We start from the raw sequence: 24,273 nt of genomic DNA on the forward strand, positions 1-24,273 counted from the left end.
AATAAATAAACCACATTTAAAAAAGACTTCAATTATTAAGTAAAACTAAGAAAACAAAGTGTCTGTTTTATGATATAACAGACATTATTAAAAAAACACAAGTAATTAAAAAACCCTAAAAGCAATAAAACTACTAAACATTAAGATCATCATCTTTAATATTCTCCATCTTCACCAGCTTGGTGCACATTTTTTTGGAAGTTGAAGTCTGATCAACTTGATCTTTTCCCTTACGCTTTGAAAATGGCGTTGAAGAACCTTCTGATGAACTTGCTTCGTTTTTTTCTTTTATAGAAACCTTATCACACGACAAAAACACATTCCAAATAACAGTAAAATCATCTAAAACAACAAATAATGGTTTTATATAATACACGTGATTTTATTATTTCATATATATTGAAAATATACCTCTCCACCGGACATAATTGATGAACCAGAGCTAACATGAGTAATAGGCTCAGAGTTGGACTCGAGTTGGAGAATCTTATCACCAGACCATACTTGTGAAACCAAAAAGATGTCTGATCCATTTTTAACATTTTCAGAACCAAGAGTAAGACCAAAACAAAAAGATTTTCCAACCAAATCTGTTATAGCTTGAGGCAAAATATCTGGATCTTCAATCTGTAATGAAAAAAGATGAATATAAGTTGACGAAGTATATATAATATATTTTTGATAATATAAATTCTTATAACCTCTTCATAGGAACCATCCCAAATATCTTTAGCCTCAAAGCCCACAACGACTTTAGCAACAGAATCAAGAAGCATTAGTTTGCAAGTACTGGTGTCATCCTTGACAGTGAGATGCAATTTGAATCTGTTTCATTTCCAACCAAAATCATCACCAATCTGAAACGTAAATGTATATAGTTTTTTAAAAAAAAAAATATAGTTAAAGGATAGCAAAAACTAACTGTGGGGTTACGGTGGTGGTATTAACACGACATGTTGTGCACCAGAATATTGGTTTCTCATTTGGAGCCAAATTACCACCACCCTTCGATTTGATTCTCATGCAACGCTTGTTACACCTGTTCCGGCTAACATGACCAAAAATAAACCAGCTCCAATCCGTATCAATAGATTCGATTGAGCAGATTATTTTGCAATCCTCCTCCTAAGGTTACAAACATATAAATAGTTTTAGAAATGATAAAATGATGACTTTGGTACATATAATGCTAATTAGAATTTCAGAAAAGATACCTGAGTTGCTGTGATGATTTCAGAGATAGATATAATACCAACATCATTCCAATCATCAATTAGATCCTTGATCGGACGCTTGTCATTCTTTGTAGCCGTTAGAGCAAGAGCAAACTCATCATTTGGCATACTGAAAAAAATAAATAAAACCGTTTTTTAAGATGTGCAGAAAAATTTTACGTATTTGATAAAATATAATATTTCCAACGTGGTTACTTGTTTTTTAAAGCGAGACATTCAGGTAAATCAGGATCGAAACAAATGAGGGATGAATCAAAAGCATTGGTTATCTGCACATCTCCTACACATCATAAGCAAAAGACATTTAGTAAATATTTATTATATAAAATGTAAAAATATAAATATACAAAAGGTAAAAGGATAAATTATTTATATCTATATTTGTAATACCTCTGTAAAACCCTATTTTAGCAAAGCGGATCAGGCACACCATATTAGGATTATTTGTTTGTTGGAGATGTTCTTCAAGTTGTTCTGCATATTTACCCCACAAACAGCATGCAATGCTTTCACCCCTGAAATAATAAGGTATTGTAAAAAAATTAAACTGAAAGTATATATAATATATAGTGTAATCAAAGTACATATCTTGATTCACATACTTGATGTCCATTAAGCGAAATTCAACTTTTTTCTTATCATTCCCCGCAACTTGGACAGTTTGGACGTCACGAAGACTGGAAACTTGACCAACAACATCTGTCAAATAATTAATTGCTTAATATTAGTACAATATACATACATTATGAAAAAAAAAATATCATTGGCTGACTAACTGATCAGGAAGTGAGTATTAAGAGTTCCATTTCCAATCTTTTCAAAAGGTGGGAAATTCAGAAACTGATCATCACACTCAAAAGTACTTTGGTCTATAGAGGTGTCTTCAATGATAGACATTTTGTAAATATGGTCTGTGGGACGGTACTGTCCTCTCGCGTGAGACACTGTAAATGTGTCAATGAGTCGCCATTCACCAAGCCGTATTTTACTCTCTGTTTTTTTTATGAGATTCTTCCTGGCCGAGCAGTGTATCTTAACACCCTGAAACAAAACCGATCATAAAACTTAGAACATGTACATAATTATTTATAATGTAAAGTACAAGAACAATTGCAAAAGTGATAAAATAAAACATATAAAAATAATGGAACAGTTTCATCTGCGAAGATCATCTCAAGGGTATCTCCTCCATAATTGGTTTTCTGCCTCCAGGAGTGAAGCAACTTAACTTGGACTCGCCAGCCTTGTTTGTAGGGCTTGACGTCTTTTAGTAACGAAAATGCTTGGATCATAGACATAGCTCAAACTGATTAAGTTTAGGTGATGGTTGAGCTTAACTTCCGCACGATCGATATATATATAGATTGATAGGATATTTAGTTTGTTAGGGTATTTAGGGAGAATATGCCATGAATTTATTCGCAAAGAATAAAATCAATTGTAGTCAATTTTGTGCCGGTTGTTATGGTTAGTTATATCGTAGATAATGATATCTTGATCATAATGATATCAATTGTAGTCAAGTAAAGATGCTGTTTCGAAATTTCATAGCAAAAATGTAGGAAACAAACATGAGAAGTCTACGACAGATTAATCATTCGATCATCAAGTTAAGAATATCCTTTTTAATGAATCTTAGTTTATTCAAATTAGTTGGTTTAGATATAATCTTAGTTTTGGCATTCCCCGTTATTGTTGCAACAGAATATCACACGATAAAAATCTTGTTATTCTTGTTGCTAAAGATAAAACCATGATTTGAATTTTAAATGAATTATATTAGCAGTGTTATATCTGTTTTAAAGATAAAACCAGCTGATGTGTTGGCTCGATCTCGATATGATAAGACCGGTTTGATGGTTCTTTTCAGTTGAACAGGTTCAAACAAAAGAACTCGAATTATAACAGGTTTGATGTATAAATAATGTATAAATGACTACAACAATCTAAAACAGAGGTTTTATGAACCATTAACGGTGAATGGTGGAGTAGTTAACGATGAATAGGATGTAAGGTGAATGGTGGAGTAGTTTACGAAGAACATTATGTACCTTCTGTCCACAAATATGGTTTACACTGAAGGTAGTTGGTTACGTTTATTACATGAACAGCATGTATAAAATACCAGAACTCTTAAACAGTTTCAGCTTCGTATTGGTCTATGAAATAGTTAAAATGCAAGTATATGATTTCATAGGTGGATTCGATTATGAATAATATGTCAATCATTGAAGCTAGATCTAATTATAATATATTAAGTACTCTAATGTATGTTCGTTAACCAAGCCTTTTTTTCTAGGAGTCATTTTATTAGCAATGATATAAGTTAAGCTATATAATTAAAAATAAATGGATGATAACAAATTTCTAGTAAGGGTCCATTTTTAAAAAAAAATCACACATGAAGAGAAGTCATGACTTCTGTTTTAATATATAAGATAGAATTCCAATAATAATAATGTCATCAAAATAATTTTAGCATTGGTGTTCATGTCTTAAACAAATATAGAATTTGTCTCCTACTAAAACATATTGAAGCATTGATCTGTACACATACTTAAGTTGGAAATGTTTACATTCGCGATCTATTTTTAAAATTTTATTTTATATTGATATATATTTAAAAATTATTTTTTTTCTATTTATATGTAGCCTTTATGACGAATGTAGTCTTTATGACGATAAGAATGTGGAATACTAAAGAACTTCATGATTTTGATCCTAAAGTTTCTACCGTTAAAAATATTTTATTTTATAAATATTCACTATTAGTTTATTAGATAAGATTCTTTTTAGTAACATATATGGATGATTATTTAAATTATTTTTACACTCAATGTATTTAATTTTAATTTATCTTTTTTTTAAGTCTGAAAAATCAAAAACTATTGAACCGAATAAAAATCTTTAAAACCATCAAAAATCCATAAACCAAACTATATGAACAAAATCCTTGTTTATATTTACAATGTTTTATATTAAACTATGGGGGTGTCCACACTATGCGCGGAATTGTTGATAATTATTTTTCTTGAAAAAATGTTTTTATTTTATTTTTATGTGTGCTATTTTGTCATTTTAATGTCATTTTTATTAAACGTGGTATAGTACACTATCAATAAATGTTACAATTAGGAATGCACTAAATTGTTCGTTTTGTAAAGTTCATATTATTAGATTTAAATCATATTTAAATAATATTATTTTTAAAAATAAGTCAAATGTAAATATAATTCAAACCGAAGAATGAATGGTTAATAATATAATATGATATATCAATATGGTTTTTTAGTATTTGTTCTGTCCAAAACCTAGAAATTATTGGTTTCAATATCACAATACCTATGTTTTCTATTTTATGTCAATAAGTTTACTGAGTAAATTTATGTCAATAACTTTACTGAGTAAATTCATTCTAGAATGAAATAAATATATAATTTGTAAATAAAATGATAGAAAATAGTAAAAACAATAAAATAATAAAAATTTATGTTATTCATTAGTTGTGAATAAATTAAATATTTAAAATATATTTCTATTATTTTATTTATTTATTTATTCATCTTGAATTTTAGTGAACAATAAAATAGATTATCAAACTTTATATAATAATAGTTAGTGCGGAAAAGATTAGATAGTCCACAATTATTTTCTTTTATTGTTATTAATAGTATGATTTTTTGGATATTGTAATTTTGTGGTCGCTTATTTGTTAAGGGCATTATTTAGTGCTTTTAGTGTGTTAGGGCATCATTATCGGTGGGCTTTAGGTTGAGGCCTTTAAGCGTAGGGTCCTTTAACTTTTAACTAAAAACGCTAAGGGACTTCTCTAAAGTCCCTTATTTAAGGGTCGTCCCTTAGCGTTTTTAGTTAAAAGTTAAGGGACCCTACGCTAAGGGCCTCAACCTAAAGCCCACCGATAATGATGCCCTTATGTAGTAGTGGGTGATAGGTTAATATATTTTGTGTTTTTTTTCTAGTAATGTGTTGTTGTGTGTATAGAACTTGTTAGTAGTGAATTGAGCATATAATATAAAAGCATATTGAATTTCAATAACTTTGCATTTAGGCATTTGTCGATTTTAAGATTAATGGTTTCAACGTCAAAATTGTATTTTATTTTTTTCATATTTTTGAACATTATAACTTTTAAGATGTTTTTTTCCTCTCCCCATATTTTGACCTTGAGCCGTCACCATCTCTATTTTCGTTTACCTTTCTAGTGTGTGGTGCTTCTCACCATCACCGGAAAAACTCATCTTCTGCTCTTGTTCTTCCTCGCCTTCTTCGTCGGTGAGATTATACGGAATTTGTTGTATAACTACTTTATGAGTTCCCAGTTGTGTGGTTGTTTCTCACAATGTTGTAGGCTTTTCTAGTTAATATTGGTTGCTCCTATTCTTCCTTAGATTTCGGCTGATGTTAAGAACTGCATCTCTTTGGGTTGGGTCAGATTTTAGTCATGTTTGATGTTGTCTTCCTCGTCGTTGGTTTACATTCAATAGTCCTTGCTCGTCTTGGTTTTTAAGATCTAGTTGTTGAGGATCTGACTTCTATGCTCTCTTAACTCCACAGTTTGCTGATTTTGTTTTCTCTCCCTTTCCTTCTTTGTTTTTTCATATCGTTGCAGCTTTCATCGTTGTTCGCATCTCTTGTAGCTCTCCCTTTCACCATGCTTACCACTCTAGGTTTGGATAATGTTTTCGTTTGTGTGTATGCTATGTGGGCTTTGAAGGTTATTTCTGGTCTCAAGCTTATTCTCTAATTTCGTGGTGGTTGATTTCTATTATCCCTCCCTCAGGTTGTTTCTCTTCTTCCCATGTTTCCTTTGGCATAGGTGTGCGGAGTTAGTCTCCTGAAACTTTGGTCCCTTCTATCCAGAGCTTTGTGTTTCTTCACTTGCATGGGTGCTTTGTCTGTTCTTGTTTACTTTGTGAAGTGTTTCTTACTTTTTTTGTTAGTGGTTGTGTTTCCAGTACTTTAGGTTTGTATCTTCCTGCTTCTCGGTGACTTTGGCCTTCCGATTATTATTCTTCCTCTGGTCCGTTTTTTTGGTTCTTTACGTTGGTGCTTAATCGCGCTTATTTTTGTCTCGGGGATTGCTTTGTTTCAGATTTTATCTTTCTATCCTTTTTTTTTTGTTTACTTGTTCTCGCCAAAACACTTTATGGTACAATGAGGTAAGTTAGTTTTCTTTCTTGATCTCCTTTCAGCTCTAGAACCTCTATTGAATTGGGGTTACTATGACATTTTGTTTTCCCAGCGATAATGGAGGTTTTAGGTTTAAAATTTGTGTTGTGCTCTAGTTTCGTATTTTTAGTTTGGTTATTTTATAAATTTAATAATAAAATAAATATTTAATTTGTAAAAGAAATAATAGTAAATAGTAAAAATAATAAAATGATGAAAGTTTATGCTATTTTTAGTTGTGAATAAATTAAATATTTAAAATATATAGATATTATTTTACTTATTTTATAAATTTTAGTGACCAATAAAATAGATTCTCAAACTATAATGATACTTAATGTGAGAATGATTAGATAGTGCACAATTAGAAAGTGATGGGACAAATTGTAATAATCTAAAAGAAAAAAAAATCTAAAATACAAAAAGAAAAAATATGTGGACACATGTCAACAAACCCCTCTTCCACATGTCATAACAAGAGAACAAAGTCTACTTTATATATATAGATAGATATTTATTTATATTTAAGTTATATATCATATTTACTAATATTACTTTATAAATTTATGGAAAAAATCACATTTAAAACACTGAGAGTGTCACTTACTATCACTTTAAACACAAATTTTTTTTGCTAGCATTTTAAATATTCAGAGTGATATTTTTATCATAACATACTTCCAACGACGTTTTCCTGTTCATAAACGACCACCACTGTTTATTTTACAGGTTAAAATGATGACGTGTCGGTTTATCTTTTTTTTTCTAAAAAATAATAATATAAATACATAAAATTGGAAAAAATGTAAACAAATCTAAAGAAATTCAAAAATATCAAAAATAAATTTCAAATTAAAAATAAAATAAAATAAAATAAAATATTAAAATTCTAAAAATTCTAAAATAAGATCTAAAATTAAAATGTTAAACTTAAAAATTAAAATAAAAGTTTATTTTTTTTATTTATTTATTTGTAATTATATATAGGGTATAAGAGTCTTTTACCTCTTTAGTTAAACGATTTGGTCATTTTTCTTCGTAGAAAATCTTTTTTTTGGAACATAAACTTAAAATGGTCTATTTGAGAGAATTATCAGCCCCGCGTGTGGCCGCCATCAATTAACATGGTGTGAAATCGGCGGCTCCCCGGGATATCTTCTGCAGAGGTGTACTTAAGCGCTAGTTGGGTTTCGTAAAGTATCCGAATACCCGGGTTATTAAAAAAAATCTTAAAAGTTTTTGATGGTAGCAAGTTTTGATGGTGGCAAGTTTTGATATCGTCATAAGTGACGTCATTGTCATTGGATGGAATTTTAAAATGAATATGAATTTTTTGGTTAAATAATTTTTATTTTATGTTTTTAAGTTTGAACTTTTAGTTTTAGATTTTATTTTGATTTTTTTATAATATAAAAAAATATTTTAATTTTTAAGTTTGACATTTTAATTTTAGATCCTATTTTTTGAATTTTTATTATTTTATTTTACTTTTAAGTTGGAAATTTTAACTTTTATATTTTGAATTTTTATATTTTTCAATTTTTAGATTTTTTGAATTTTTTCGAATTTCTGACCATTTTTTCTATTTTTTCTGAATTTATGTATTTTTTATTTTTTTAAAACGAGACCGACACGTCATCATTTTAACATGTAAAATGTAATATCAACAGTGTCGGTTGCCTATGAACAGGAAAACGTCGTTGGAGGTTTGTTAGGATAAATATGTCACTCTGAAGGTTTAAAGTGCTAGTAAGTAATACTCTCAGAGTTTTAAATGCGATTTTATCTAAATGTATATATTAAAAATAAAAATAAATAAAAATAAAAAATAAAATAAAATAAAATGAACACCGTTTTGGAGAGGCGACAAAAAAGGCGATTAGGGATTTCTCTTCCGATACCGGTATGGATACGGTGGTTCCGCCGGACTTACCGCTAGTTACGACTGGTGAGAGTCCGTCAAAGGTGGAAGCGCGGGGCTTTGATCAGGAAACGAGGCTGGAGATGGATCTGACTGAGCTAACTCAGAAGTTGACGAATGATTTGGGGCTGAAAAGTTCTGATACTGGTGGATCGGGTGATCTATCTTCTACGGCGATCGATTTGGTTGAGAAAGAAGAGGGTTTGGTTCCGATGGTTTCAAGTGAAAAGGGTACTGTAAAGGGAGGATCTAAAGGTTCATGGGTGGGAGCAGTTCAGGGTCAAAAAATGTTGAAGAAATATGAAGTGGAGATTACGATGAAGGATGGTATAGGATCGGTAACTGTCCTAGAGGAGATAACGAAGGATGTAGCGCCTCTGTGGGATGATTTCCTCATTGGTAAATTTCTTGATAACGCCCCTCACATTGCTAAAGTTCATGCGATTGTTAACAAGATATGGACGCTAAATGATAAAGCTCAGAAGATTGAGGTCTACGAAGTTAACTCAACCACGATGAAGTTCAGAATTCTAAACCATTCTGATCGAAACAGGATATTGAGGAGGGGTATGTGGAATTTAGCCGGGGTTCCAGTGGTGATGACTAAATGGTCTCCGGTGATTGAGAAGGAGAAACCGCCAACACAATCTATTCCAATGTGGGTTCACATCAAGAATGTTCCAGTAAGTATGTTTTCTTGGCAAGGGTTGAGCTTTGTAACCAGTCCAATAGGAAGTCCAGTCAGATTGCACCCTGAGACAGCGCAGTGTTTGAATCTAGAAGTGGCAAAGATTTTTGTCAATGTGGATTTAACAAAGGATTTGCCAAAGAAGATGAATTTCAACATTCAGGGAGAGGATGTTTTGGTGGAATTTATCTATCCTTGGTTTCCAATAAAGTGTTCGAAGTGTGACAAATGGGGGCATTCTGTAAAGCCTTGTCCAACTACAAAAGACGCCCAGGGGGATAAGGAAGAGAAGATGGAAGAAGGTGAAGTGAGAAAAGAAGTGGAAAGTAAAATGGAGGATACTATGACAGTTCAAGAGTTAAACGTTTTGGATGCTACAGGGAAGATTACTATTGAAATTACTGAAGATAATGTGGAGGAGGAAAGAAAGAGTTCGGGAGGAGAGATAGAGCAGCTGAAGGAAGTATCAGAAAAGGAAGCAGGCTGGTTAGATGTGTCAATGGGGAAATCTAGTAGATCGCCTTCGGGGAGGCAAAGAGAACTCGAGGTGGATCAGGATACTATTCTCTCTCAGTCTCGGTTTTCTGTTCTAATGCATGAGGAAGAAGGTGAATGGGTAGAAAGTGATAGGGAGGAAGTGGTGCAGTTAGAAGGGGGAAGTCTACATGAGGAATTGGAAGAGATGGATGAAATAATACCTCGTCAATCTTTACCAAGAAACTCGAAGATGAATCATCGGTATCTCAGGGATAAGAAGAGTCTGAAAGCTCAGGATCCAGGTCCTAGCTATCAGAATAAGAAGAAACCCCGACGTCAATAGTTTATGTCAGGTTTCTACTGGAACATTAGAGGTTTCAATAAGCCATCTAAACATTTGGTAGTGAAGGAGTGGGTAAAGAAGTGTGGATTTCAATTTGGTTGTTTAATTGAAACGCGTGTAAAGGAGAGTAAAGTAAAGAAGATTATTGAGTGGGTTTTTCCAGGATGGTCGTACATGGCAAATTATGATTATAACCGTTTGGGGAGAATTTGGGTGTTATGGAGTTCACAAGTGAGAGTTACACCTTGTTTTCAAAGCGCTCAGATCGTCACTTGTTCTGTTCTGTTGGAAGGACTCAAGGAGGAGTTCTTTTGTTCTTTTGTGTATGGGTTGAATTTGATGGAAGAGAGAAAGGAGCTGTGGAGGGATATTAAAGCTCATCAGGATTCGCCAGTAATAAGGAAGTCGGCGTGGATTATTCAGGGTGATTACAATGAGATTCTTAATGGGGTGGAGCATTCGGATTTGGACTCTTCTTATGATTCACCGAGCATGAGAGACTTCCAAGACACTGTGAAGTATTGTTCTTTAGTGGATATGTCCTATCAGGGTCCAAGATTCACGTGGAGTAATAAGAGAGATAATGGAGTTATTTGTAAAAAGTTAGATCGCACTTTGATGAATGAGGTTTGGATGAGAAATTATCCTCAGTCATACTGTGTGTTTGAGGCTGGAGGGTGTTCTGATCATCAGAGATGCAGGATTGTAATTAAGACAGAAACGATGAAGCCCAGACGGCCTTTTAAGTTCGTTAATGCTCTGGTAGATATGCCTGCTTTCCTCCCAGTGGTGAGTGGATTCTGGCCAGAGACTGAACCTTTATTCAACTCTACATCAGCTCTTTTCCGGTTATCTAAGAAACTTAAGGCGCTAAAGTCAAGTTTGATGGAGCTTAGTAAAAATGAAGTTGGGGATATTTTTACTAAGACGAAGGAAGCATATAAGAAGTTGTGTGAAGCTCAAACAAAGACGCTGGAGGTTCCTACTCAGGTGAATATGGAAACAGAGTATGTGGCTTTTGAGAGATGGTTATTTCTTTCTAATTTGGAGGAAAGGGTTATTAGTCAGAGAGTGAAGATTCATTGGTTAGACGTGGGGGACGGGAATAATAAGAATTTCCATAGAGCAGCTAAAGTCACAGAAATAAGAAACTCAATTCGGGAGATAAAGAGACTGGATGGTTCAGTTGCTGATAGTCAAGAAGAAATTAAGAAAGAAGCGGTGGATCATTTTTACAACTTCCTGGCTCATGTCCCTACTGATCTCAGAGAAGTTAATCTTGAAGAGTTGAAGGAGTTATTGAACTATGAATGTACTGAGGAGGATAGGTGTATGTTGATTGGGGAGGTAACAGAGGAGGAAGTGAAGAGAGTTCTCTTCTCCATGCCTGCGGATAAATCTCCAGGGCCAGATGGATACACTAGTGAGTTCTTCAAAGCTTCTTGGGACATCACTGGTAGAGATTTTGTGGTAGCCATCAAATCTTTTTTTGATAAAGGCTTTCTACCAAAGGGAGTTAATTCTACGATCCTGGCCCTAATACCGAAGAAGAATGAAGCCATTTATATGAAGGATTATCGCCCCATCTCATGTTGCAACGTGATTTACAAGGTGATATCTAAAATTTTGGCAAATCGCATGAAAAGAATTCTCCCTCTTTTCATTTCCTTGAATCAGTCAGCATTTGTTAAAGATAGGCTGTTAATGGAGAATGTGTTGTTAGCGTCTGAGCTGGTGAAGAGCTATCATAAGGAGTCTGTTTCAGAGAGATGTGCAGTTAAGATTGACATTTCTAAGGCGTTTGATTCTGTACAGTGGTCCTTCTTATTATCGGTATTGGGAGCTTTGCACTTTCCAGAGAAGTTCATATTTTGGATAAAGAAATGCATTGAACTGGCGTCTTTCTCCATTCAGGTTAACGGGGAGCTTGCTGGATATTTCAACAGTAAGAGGGGTTTGAGACAAGGCTGTTCTCTATCTCCTTATCTCTTCGTCATTTGCATGCAAGTTTTATCTAAATTACTTGATAAAGCTGCTAAGGGAGGGACTATTGGGTATCACCCGTACTGTGAAGATCTGAACTTGACGCACATATGCTTTGCGGATGATGTTATTGTTTTCTCTGATGGAAAGAAGAAATCTATAGAGGGGATATTGGAGGTGTTTCAGGAGTTTGCTAAAATCTCAGGCCTCAGCATTAGTCTCGAAAAGTAGACACTATATCTTGCTGGAGTCAGGGAAGAGGATAGTTTGGCTATTCTCGAGGAGTTTCCATTTGAAGCAGGATCACTCCCGGTACGGTATCTTGGTCTTCCTCTACTAACTAAGAAAATGAATGCTCGCGATTATAGCCCTCTCATTTTGAAGGATAAGAGCAAGGATTTCTTCTTGGACTGCACGGCATCTATCTTTTGCTGGTCGTTTACAGCTTATTGGCTCTGTTATATACAGCATTACAAACTTCTGGATGTCGGCTTATAGATTACCGAATCAGTGCATTCAGGAAATCAACAGCATCTGCTCCGCTTTTCTTTGGTCGGGACCGGTTATGTCGACACAAAAAGCAAAAATAGCTTGGGTGGATGTATGTAAGCCAAAGGAAGAAGGAGGTTTGGGGCTAAAAAATTTAACTGAAGCAAATACGGTATCTTGTTTAAAGCTTATCTGGCGCATTCTATCTGCTAGATCTTCTCTTTGGGTTCAGTGGATTTGGAGATATCTCATCAGAAAAGGATCATTTTGGAGTGTAAAAGAAAGGAGTTATGTTGGGTCTTGGATGTGGAAGAAACTATTGAAATTGAGACCGTTGGCTTCTCAGCTAGTTGAAGTGGAGATAAATAATGGTCCAACTACATCTTTCTGGTTTGACAAATGGTCGCCTATGGGAAGTTTGATTGAGCTATTAGGGGAAAGAGAATGTGTGATTACTGGAATCCTTAAGAATGCTACAGTGGAGAGTGTTATCCAAACCTATAGGGTGCGAAGAAACAGAGTTCCAATATTGCAGCAGATTGAGCAGGAAATTATAAAGGTGCGACTTCGTGGCCTTAATCAGGAAGAGGATGCTTGTCTATGGAAAAGAGAGAATGGAGATTTTAGGCCGGAGTTTAATACATCGCAAACTTGGAACCTTATTAGGGACAAATCCCAGAAAGTGTTATGGTGTAAAGGGGTCTGGTTTCCGGGAGCTACACCTAAATTTTCTTTTGTTACATGGGTTGCTATGCATAACAGGCTTCCGACTGGAGACAGGATTCTTAAATGGAATTCTCAGGCAATCTCCACATGTTGGCTCTGTAAAGTAGCCACTGAAAGTAGGGATCATCTGTTTTTTGAATGCTCTTATTCTAAAGCAGTTTGGTTGGGTATGCTGGGAAGATTGGCGGGTGCGGGTAATAGAAGAAGATATCAATGGGCTCAAGTAGTTCAGGATATGGTGTTGGGTTTAAAGGAGAAAAAACAGACGTTTTTGATGAGATACAGTTTCCAAGCAGTAATCTATGCTGTGTGGTATGAGCGGAATCAAAGAAGAGTTGGAGAGTCACCTCAACCAGTGAGTTGTTTGCTGGTAAGATTGGATAAATTAGTAAGGAACAGAATCACTTCTCTGAAAAAGAAGAAGGGTGGGAAATATGAGAAGGCTATGGAAGTTTGGTTTGGTAGTAGATAATGGAGTTTTTATAGTTCTCTTTTGAGTTTGCTTTGAGGAAATGTAATAGGAAAATCTGCAGTTTTCTGTAAAACAGTTTTTTTGTTTGAATAAATTTAAAATTCTTTCAAAAAAAAAATAAAATAAAATAAAATAAAATAAAATAAACCAAGTTATTGAACTAGGTTTGATTTGATTGAACTTTGACCCAAACAATTATCTGGTTCCTTCCGGTCCGGTTAAAAACACTGATTTGAAGCAAGCAAAATAATCTGAAAGTCGTACCAGAATCTCGGAAATATATTGAACCGGTTCGTAACGGCTTAGGATAGAACTTGTTCTTAAGGAAGACATCAGCCTCTTTAAGATTAGAGTGGAGCCAATCAACAGAAACAACAGGTTCATTGGTAGACATAGATGATGTTGCGTAACCAGTTTTTGGTCCACCTCCAGTAGAAGCCATAACTCGACCAACGTTTGTAGCTGTGTATTAACTAGCTTCTCATGTGGTTTTGTTTTCGAAATAAGTTTTCTCACATGTTACCGGGTAGTGATGCGATAAGTATTTATGTTCATTGCACCTGACCTTAGTGTAATCTTCGTATAAGATTGTTAACACATAACTGCAAAGGTAGCATCAGATTCTTTAATCATAATTCATCTATTTTGATAGAGCATCAGTTTCGTCAACAAGTTTCATTTTGATCAGTTATCATTCAGATATCATTGGATTCACATATGACATAGCACACAATTACGAGCATAAAAACTTATCGCATCACTACCCGGCAATCAGTTATCATTTAGATATCATTGGATTCACATATGACGTAGCACACAATTACGAAGTCAATTTATCAGACATAAAGATCAGAAAAAAAAAGAAGAAGCAAAGTTACCAAATAAAAATCTTCATGAGAATTGATTCAAAAAAAAATCTTCAAATACTGAATAGATCAGATAACACATTAATCATTTATGTGAAACTTAAACCTTAAAGCTATAAAAAAACATTTTATGGTGACTTCCTATGTTATACAATAAAACTCCCACAACGTTTTGATTGTTACACAATTGAGAGTAAGAAAATACATAAAAGAATCAGTTTCAAGACAATAACAATTAATCTTTCTCACCTTATATTTATGGATGGTTGCTAGCTGATAGGCTTACTTGGTTTCAACACAAAGCAATCTTTTGCAAAGAAAATTTTAACGCTCTGTAATATCTACGTTTCTTCTCTATTGATACTACATGGCACATGCGCTTACCTGATCTTGTTATTTTACTAAAAGTTCCAAGAATTTAGCTTTCACTGAGTATAATCAGGTATAATTTGAGTTTGTTTATGGCTTCGTCAATGGTGTATCAAGAGCTCGTAACTCTCCAAGGTGATGATGACGATGATTCTTTGTTAGCATCACTATGCTCTGTTGTTGTTGGCTATCGTTTTCTTCTAACCCGAGTTCGGTTTCCAGGTGCTTGAACCATTTCTCAACTTCATCTTCTTGGGAGTCTTGATGAGCCCATGGAGCCAAACTGTTCTCAGGTTGTTGGAATGAATCTAAACCATTAATGAAACTCCATATTTCAGGATCTACACCAAAAGGTATCTCCAGCAGCTCTGGTTTGTCTACCTCTTGTAACGTCCTCGTAACTTCGCTATGACCTTCTAAATACTGAAGCGTTTGACCTATCTGTACACCGTCTTCTTTGCTAGAAATCTTGGAGCCACCAAAAGACATAGACGCATTAGGGGATGACTCTTGAGATGTCTCTTCTCTATTCAAAGAATCTTTTGTTCCCGCTTCATCATCGGCATTAAGGTTGGTGTGCGAGCTCAATCTTTTCTTGAGATGGGTATGCCACACATTCTTTATCTCGTTGTCTGTTCGTCCTGGCAGTTTAGAAGCAATCTTGGACCACCTGAAACCAAAATGAAGAAAAGCTATTGTTAGAATCCAAACGTTGAGCCAAGACAAGACACTAACAAGATAACACATACTTGCTTCCAATGCTCTGGTGAAGTTTAATGATGGTTTCTTCTTCATCTACGCTAAAATTTCCACGTTTCACATCAGGTCTGAGGTAATTAATCCATCGAAGACGACAACTCTTGCCACACCTCAACAATCCTTCGTTACATGCATAGATGGATAGACATAAAGAAACAGAACCAGAAGATTACAAAAGGCTTAAGGAAGACCATGGCTTTAAGATCAGAAACATTACCAGCTTGTTCTGGGAGAGATCTCCAATTCTCATGACCATACTTGTTAATGAAAGAGATGAGTTTCAGGTCTTCGTCGTAGCTCCATTGTCCTCTCTTCACTTTGGTTTTGTCACAACATGGCGCTCTTCCTTTGCCCATTCTCTCTACTCTCTCTCACATACACACGTTTGAGATTTTTTTACCAAAGCAAGTTGGTCCTATGTGTATATTTATACAAGAAATTGGTGTGTGATCCTGACTTTTAGAAACATGTTATAATCAAAAGACAATGACAATGGTCAAATCAGATTTGTTCAAATAAATTACTATCTATATGTGTGGTTGAATATCTCATGATTCCTTCTTTTCTAATTATATACTTCCCATTTATATGTCAAAATAAACAGTAATTATGTTATAAATATTATCTCACATTGAATTATAAATATGTTTGAAACTTCAATATTGAGTCTCACAATTCCTAGTCAATCTAAAACATCTTAAAATGCCTATAATATATCCTTGTGATTATTATCGTCTATAAAAAGAATTGACTAAGCTTGTATAGTACAACTTATATTAGTTAATAACTTAATACTAAGATAAAATGCGCAGAGTAAATTTATATGAAAATTATTTAAGAAATATCTTATGGAAAAAAAATTATATTATTGATCGAATTAATATATTTGGCCCTTAAACAATTTTTTTTTAATTTTTTTTTGTTAATTACATAATTTGTTTACTAATGAACTGATCTCATTTTTAAAAATATTTTAGGTCAAAAAATTATTTATCGCATAAAAATCTAACGTTTAGGCCGAAGAATCTCATGCCTACTATTTGGTTACAATGAAACTATGCCAGCTCGGTTTTATATCATGATTTAGCAATTTAAAAGTTAATTATGGTTATGAGAAGTTTACGTTCACGTGTCAATCCTATCTATCTTCGATAGTTTTCTCTTTTTTGTGTCATTTTGGTTATTACTCGATATAAATATTACTTTTTGAGTTTATTCTCATTTCTTTCTTTTATTTTGGCCTGAGATTTAGAAAATGTTTAAGATTTAAAATTATTAAAGAGATACATACTTAGGTTAAGATATGCGCCTTGTATTTAGGTTAAGATATGCGTCTTGTGTAGGATAAATACTTATTTTATATTTTTCTGCATAATATGAAATAATAAAATAATAATTATATATTAAATAACTAAGAAATCAGTTACTATTATTTAATAAATTGGCTTGCACATATAAATCAAATGACCACTCTTGTTTATTCGCAATCATTTTAGAATAAATAAATTAAAACAGTCAATCTTATCTATCCTATATGATATATAATTAAATTTAAACGATATGAAGTATATATATATATATATTAACATAAACACCTATTAAAATAAAATTATTTATTTATATGATTTTATTATCATTGTATTTTATTATAGAAAAAAATTAAAACATTGATCACAAAAGTTTATGTGAGACTTTTAATAGTTTTAATAATTTATACTCGTTTTGAAAAATTCAAAAATACAACATATACAAAAAATATAAATTTTTAATGTATGATTAATGTAATTGTGTAATTTATTTTAATAGTAAAGAATTAAACAAAAATGATAGAAAACATACAGATTCTTAGCAAATATTCATTATTTAAAATAATTAATTACTATATATATCATAATCACATTAGATAATTCCGTAGATTTTATTTAAAAAAATAATATATAATAAATAGCCATATTGTTTTAGTTAATATCATATGATATTATATAGTTGGTATTAAATGTTTCCAGTGAGATATAAAAATCGAATTTGACCAACATTTTTTCAATTTCAATGTGAGACTGACACGTATGATTAATTAACTACCTAATTGATTGACACATAAGTAAATGGTTTTTTTTTAATTATTACAAAATTAAGATTACATCTTTTTAAATGTTTCTCGATTAATATATAAGGGATAGGTTATAGTAAACTTTGAACTTTGACTAACTCAGTATTTAAGTCTTTTCTAAGTCAAATCAGAAAGGGCCATAACGATTTTTCTGTCGATGGCTATACCAACTTTTGAAAACGTTTCCACAGAAAAAGAGAAAAAAAAAAAGCGGATAATTCATATAAAAGAACTTAACTATAATTATTTTTCTCTATGCTTTTGAGTTAATTGATCTACCAAACGAGAAAGTATGCTACTACCTTTAGGCCGCCATGTCATGTTAGGAAATGTACTAGATAAATTTGAATAAATCATTAGTTTCGAAAAGAATAGAAGTATAAATTAGAATTTGACTGGCTAGGGTTTTAAGAAACTGTGAATGAATAAATAATTTTCTACAACCTCATTTACGTATAAACAACAAATCAAAAAAAAACCTAGTAAATATATATATATATATATATATTATATATATAAGCTCACAAGAATATATATATATATATATATAAGCTCACAAGATAAATCTTTTCACAGGTCCTTAATTTTTTTTTTGAAACACAACTGTCATTAAAATAAAAAGATTTTAAGCAAGAGCAAAGCCCTCACTAGATACAAGTAGTACTTGTTTTGCAAGCATATCAGCTGCTCTGTTTTCTTTCCTAGAAATCCAACCAAACCAGATAAATTCAATAGTTCGCAATGCAGAGAATATCCGCCACGACTCCATACAAGTAGAGTGTTTCCATTCTTGATGCTATTAATAAGCAACGATGAATAAGCTTTATATTTCAAGTTCCGGATTCCCAGGTCCTTGCATTTCAGAAGCTGATCTTAGTGCCAATCCTTCTCCATGAGAGGTGAGAACACCTGTTGCTCCATTAACGCAAATTGTAGTCCTTCTTCATGTCTTGTGATGGTTCATTCTAAGCCAGCCGTCGACTCTTCCGAGCGCCAAGCTCACAGGTCCTTAATTAATATAAGTAAGTCCAATAGACTACAACTAATCTTTAAGGACTTTTATAATTTTGTATTTTAATTTTTTATAAAGCCCTACCTGCTGCCATTTTAACCAAACAACTATTACCTTTAATTTTTATTAGAAATTTTTTTTAATAGTAGACTTTCACCGATTTAACTTCTACTCAAATTTTCAAGCATAATCAACTAAAATTATGCTGACAAAAAAAAAACTAAAATTGCAGTCATGCATCCAGTTTATGGCATTTTTGTGAAGTTGAGTTGGTCAGGGCCGGCCCTGAGATTTTGGAGGTCTGTGACAATGTCTTATGTAAAAAAAAAAAATTTTACCAGTTTAGGGACCTAAAAAATATTTTTTGAGACTTATGTCTATGTAATTTTTTTCAAAAATTTTGAGGCACGTTGCAAATGTTTCACATAGCATCGCTCAGGGCTAGCTCTGGAAGTAGCATATATCAAATCTCAAAACAGAAAATTTATGAAGCATGTATAGAATTGAATGTTACTAGTCATTAAAAAATATACAGATCCGATCATATTTGAACCCACTAAGTGCTCCCCAATTCTAAAATGAACCTTTCAACACTAAATCACCTTGAGTTGGTTAACCAGTAAAATCAATAGAAACGTACTTGAATCAATCGCTTACTTAACTTACAGTTGGTTTTCATCTCTCATAGAGAGTTCAGTTTAAGGTTCCAAATCAATAGTGAGGTTATGGTTTATATTTATTTGAGTCGATATTCATACTTACATGAACAATATACATAGTTTTAAGAGTACCCAAATATGTGTCATGACTATTTCATGACATTAAATTTAAAATAAATATATTGGATCTTGAACGAAAAAAATCAATTTAAATTACTGGATTGAATATAAATGTCTTGCTACAGCAGTAGATTACATCGATATATAATTAAGTAAGATCTATTATAGGTTTCAATTGTTTGGTGAACAACTTACGAAACGTTATTTAAACTTGAATCAATTAAGTTCCACTGAAAGAGAAACTTTAGTAAACTAAGTTGAAAAATGTAAGAAAGTTGAACTCTCACAATGAGCAAAAGAAAAAAGTATTGTACTAAATCTTAACTTTCCCCTAGCTATATTTTACAGGAACTTTTTCTTGTGTAAATATGTTGTAGTTCAGTGAGACACTAATGTTCACACTTTGGTCGCAATTAAACAAGATATTGACTGCCAAACAAAATCGTCTGTAGCAAGAACCATATTTTATTGACTTTTGTGTTAACAATGGTCTAATTGAACAAGTTATCCGTACCTTCACATCAGAAACCAACTATACATTAACTATCGGAATATGTAAAAAGATCTTTTGATACAAAAAATATTCTAAAACCCTATTTGAATGTATTTGTAATGAAAAGCAAACAACGCATTCACGCATTATTTATTTATTGATACGCACGTTCACTATTGATCGTTTTAAAATAATCTAAGAAACTCAGACGTTCAATACTATATATACAAGAAAAATATAGTTGATTATGTGCATGCTCATGTTTTCATATTTTCTGGGTTAATAGTGACAAGCTACGCTGCGTCTCAAAAAAATATGATTGATACATAATTTGGATGACAGGTGACTAACTCAAAATCTCTTTATAAAATGTTATATAGTGTAGAATCAGATATACTTGAGTCGCGTCTTAATTAGTTAAGTATAATATTTTATTTGATTGAACAGAAATGTGGGTGATTGGTGTTACCAAATCATCACATAACGATGTGTTCGATGAATTGAATACTGATGAAATTTATAAATTAACCCCAATATAGGTACTTAATCTTGTAATTATATAAAATAAAAATGTAAACGTTATATGAGTTGGTTGGTAGAAGATTTGCTAATAAACATGAGCGATGGCTTAATTTTTCAGTGATTCATGACTACCTAACCTATCACCCATAAGGTCCAAACACAGGACTCCATTATTTCTAATCCGAAAAGAAGTACCTAGATTAGTAAACACATTAAGTGGTGGATTGAGAAAGGATTAGACGATCACATTACATGTGCATGACGCAGCGTTACATATACTAAATAAATTTATTGTACCATGCCTTGTAAAACTCATATGTATACAGTATATTAATATATGTCATGCCGAGAACTTGAGTTGAAATTGGCGGTGCATACTTTATATCGTAGTATTTAAAACAACAGGAGAGAAACAAGAAATCTTTGGAGTGTAAAAAAATACATTTGCCAAACGTTTTTATATGCGGATACCATAAGGACCATTTTAGTTTAAGTCCGGCCCTCGAGAACTTCTGATATGGTTAGGCTGGGTTATATGGGACTTACGTTACTCTGTATTGGCCTTTTTTGTCTTAGCCTAAGCCCAGCTCTCGATAACTACGAGTCTGTAACTCCTCTATGTGTAATAACCCTCGCGAACAGATAGAATTTTGGTCGAGAAAAATTTCACTCCACCAATTTGAAATTGGTTCGACCAGAATTAAAAATAAAAATTGACCCGGTGAATTATTCTCGACGGGACTGTCTCGTGGCCAAAATACTTACTCTTGATAGTTCTGGTCGAGTTTTAATTATTATGGTCAAATTTTATTCAAACTGGAAGATTTTATATAAAAGCAAGACAAGATTCGATGGACGAGAAAACGTTTGGTCGAGAACTGGCTAGGAATAGTTTGAGCTGCTTGTTAATTTAAATCAGTCATGTGAGTTGCACCAACTTGTGTGCTTACTTGCTGGCTGGACCAGTCATGTGCGATGCACTTTCTTGCCTGCCTTCTTGCTGAATGATCAGTCATGTGCAAGGCACACCTGCTTGAAGTTTCTTCATGGGAGGGAAAGGTCAGCTGCTTGCTGCTGGAAGTAATGAAGCTGCTCTCCACATGTCCTTTCTCAGTCTTGCTTTGTGCTGAGTGAAACCCACCTCTAAAGCAACTTCTCAGTCATTTAAATCTCTTCTTCACTAGCTTGGTCGTCCATAACTACAAGAAAATCAGAGAGAAACTTTCAGAAAATCAGAAACAGAGAAGAGAGAAAATCTGACAGAAAACTATAAGAAAAATTCAGAGAAAATTCTAAAGAGAGATTTGAGAATAGACGACCCTTCCTAACCCTCTTGTGCCTTGAATCAGTGACTGGGGTGTGTGGAAAATTAATAGATTGTCCAGAAGATTCATGAGATCACTTCACAGCTTAGTAATCAAGTATTAAACCGGTAAGATTATAAGTCAGTTTGATCAGATCAGTTTTAAGGAAGCTTCATGTCTGATTAAAACCTAAACTCTGCTCTGTTTCTTATCTTAAACCTACCATGGAACCTTTATCCTGCTCAGGTCAGCGTGAGTAGAGATTGAAGGAGAGGATCAGCTGTGTTCACCAATCAGTTTAGTATAGCCGGTAAGCCTTAGCTTCTTGTTCTTAGATAAGTTCTGAAAAGAGCCGGTTATTGGTTGATGAATAACCTATATGGATCAGTTTGATTAAGGCCTGTGTGGATTGATATTAGTCCAGTTCGTGGTCGGCTAGCACCTAAATCATTTAGCTGAAATGATTTGTCTCTGAACCAGACTGAACTGATAGATGGATCAGATTATTGTTCTGAAACTTCTTAGCTACTGTTATAGCTTGAACCAAACTTAGTCTGAACTGAACATGTTCTGAACTTCCCTTAGTAGCTGTCCAGAATCATGAACTGCATGGTTGAATCAGTTTTATACAACCGGTCGATTGGAGTGTTTTGTCTTGCCCGGATCAGATGGTCAAGGAGAGTGGTTGGATCAGCTAGACCTGTCATGTTGATCCTTCCGAATCTGAAGTGTACCAGTAGTGGAATGTGATTAGCTTGAGCTCGTGTCTAGTCTACCTTAGCCAATTTCAAGGACTAAAAGGTGAGTCTAGATATATGATTAAAGAGTTATAAATTAGTGTTGCATGATTGAAAATGTAGATGATTGATAGGCTTTATCTCTTGATCAATATTGAATTAGTGAGGTGTTTACTTAGTGTAAACACTTAATAAATATTTATGAATGATCGTAGTACTTGTTCTCAAGTACTAATATATATGTATATTATTAAATATATGAGTATAAATCTTGTGAAGCCTTATTGTATACTCACTCTCCCGAAAGTTCCCGCATTACCGTGAATTGTTCCTGCGATACGGAACAAGGTCACGAAGACACGATGATGGGGTCGCACCCTGGAGGCCGTGTAACTGCATGCAACATTAGATGTTCGATCTTGGAATATCTAATGGAGATGATGGTTATATTTATTTCCCCGCTAGGCTCGGTTAGCCTTGGTGGTTTTCCAGGTTTAGTCTATATATATATATTATAAGTATGAGTGAAGGGCGGGTGTCGTGGAGATGATGTTTAAGATAAGATTCACATTGATGAAATGATAGGCCTTATATATGTATTTTTATTAGTTATGGAATATATTTCCACTGCATACAAATGGAGTTGATTGCTCGAGATATTACTAATATACGTTGGGGTGCGGGACTAGGCTCACCGAGTAAACTAGTTACTCATGACTCATTTGTGATGCAGGTAACCAGTAGATGGGAGACCTTACTCTAGGACGGGAAGGAACAGCATTAGCCAGCGGTAGTTTTATTATCCTTGCAAAGGCGTTTTGATATTTCTTATGTATAAAGTTTGTTAACCAAAAACCTCGAGGTTAATTTATAACAAATTTTGTAAGATGCTTTTAAATGATATATATAAAGAATGTTTTTAAAGTACGGGTTCCATATGATATTAGTCCTTGTCCGGACGAACTAACTATCGGATATTTTTTTGGGTTGAAAAGCCTAGAGTGATATTCGATAGGAGCATTGGTGTTCTTTGGTTGTTGGTCTAAGGTGATCGGAAGTATTCTGAGAACCTCGGATCGACCATCGAGGAACATCGACCGTGTCATTTCCGGTCATCTACGATCGGGGGTGTCACAAAGATGGTATCAGAGCATGGTTATACGATGCTAGAATGGGACTTGTTTCAAATGTTTTTCGTGTCAAAATGAGTTGCAAGGATAACTAGGATATGCTGGCTGGTTCCTTTATTTTAGGACAGATAGTCATGGGTAGTTACCTAACCATGATCTTTCATAGCAGAAGCACCGAGACAAGATTGAACGGGTGGACCGTGCTTACCGATGTTACTATCATTATGCTCGAGTTTGCTACCGTCATGGTCGGGTTCACGACCGTCCTGTTAGGAGTCAGTAACTTCATGTCTTCCTGCCATTCTTTTGAGTTCTAGTGGGGGATGCCAATTCTTTAGAGAGATATATGGGACAGAGTTGATACATCGAATACATCTCCGGACTCTTGTGTTATCAATGTCAAGCTTATGTTGAGACGTACAAGCACCAGAGCCGTACAAGTAAAATTGTTTTGTATTTGTTTCAAGCTTAGCATTAGACAAAGAGATGGTTTGATTGTATTACAAGATGATGGAAGCACCGGAAGCATTCTGTTTGCAATGAGACATCATGAAGCTTATGATGCAAAGAAGAAGAAGTTGGGACCATAAGATACTGAAGAAGGACTAAACCGTTCGAGGTATACTTTGACTTGAGGCAGATTTGGGAGTCTACACTCAGAGCAGAAT

The 24,273-nt window shown here is 33.7% G+C and overlaps 1 protein-coding gene and 1 pseudogene across 1 annotated transcript; both read right to left on the reverse strand.

Moving 5' to 3' along the window:
- Positions 1–133: 133 nt before the first annotated feature.
- On the reverse strand, positions 134–2,132 carry LOC106407787. The gene is made up of 9 exons (XM_048757174.1): positions 2,012–2,132; positions 1,838–1,934; positions 1,626–1,750; positions 1,431–1,515; positions 1,215–1,344; positions 923–1,125; positions 702–825; positions 412–627; positions 134–298 (listed from the first exon to the last, which is right to left on the reverse strand). Exons 1-9 carry the CDS (start codon positions 2,130–2,132, stop codon positions 134–136), a joined length of 1,266 nt encoding a protein of 421 aa, XP_048613131.1.
- A 12,715-nt stretch (positions 2,133–14,847) lies between these two features.
- LOC106449784 lies at positions 14,848–16,288 on the reverse strand (annotated as a pseudogene).
- Between the last annotated feature and the right edge of the window lie 7,985 nt (positions 16,289–24,273).

Source organism: Brassica napus, chromosome C5 (assembly GCF_020379485.1).
Source record: "Brassica napus cultivar Da-Ae chromosome C5, Da-Ae, whole genome shotgun sequence".
Classification (NCBI taxonomy): Eukaryota; Viridiplantae; Streptophyta; class Magnoliopsida; order Brassicales; family Brassicaceae; genus Brassica; species Brassica napus.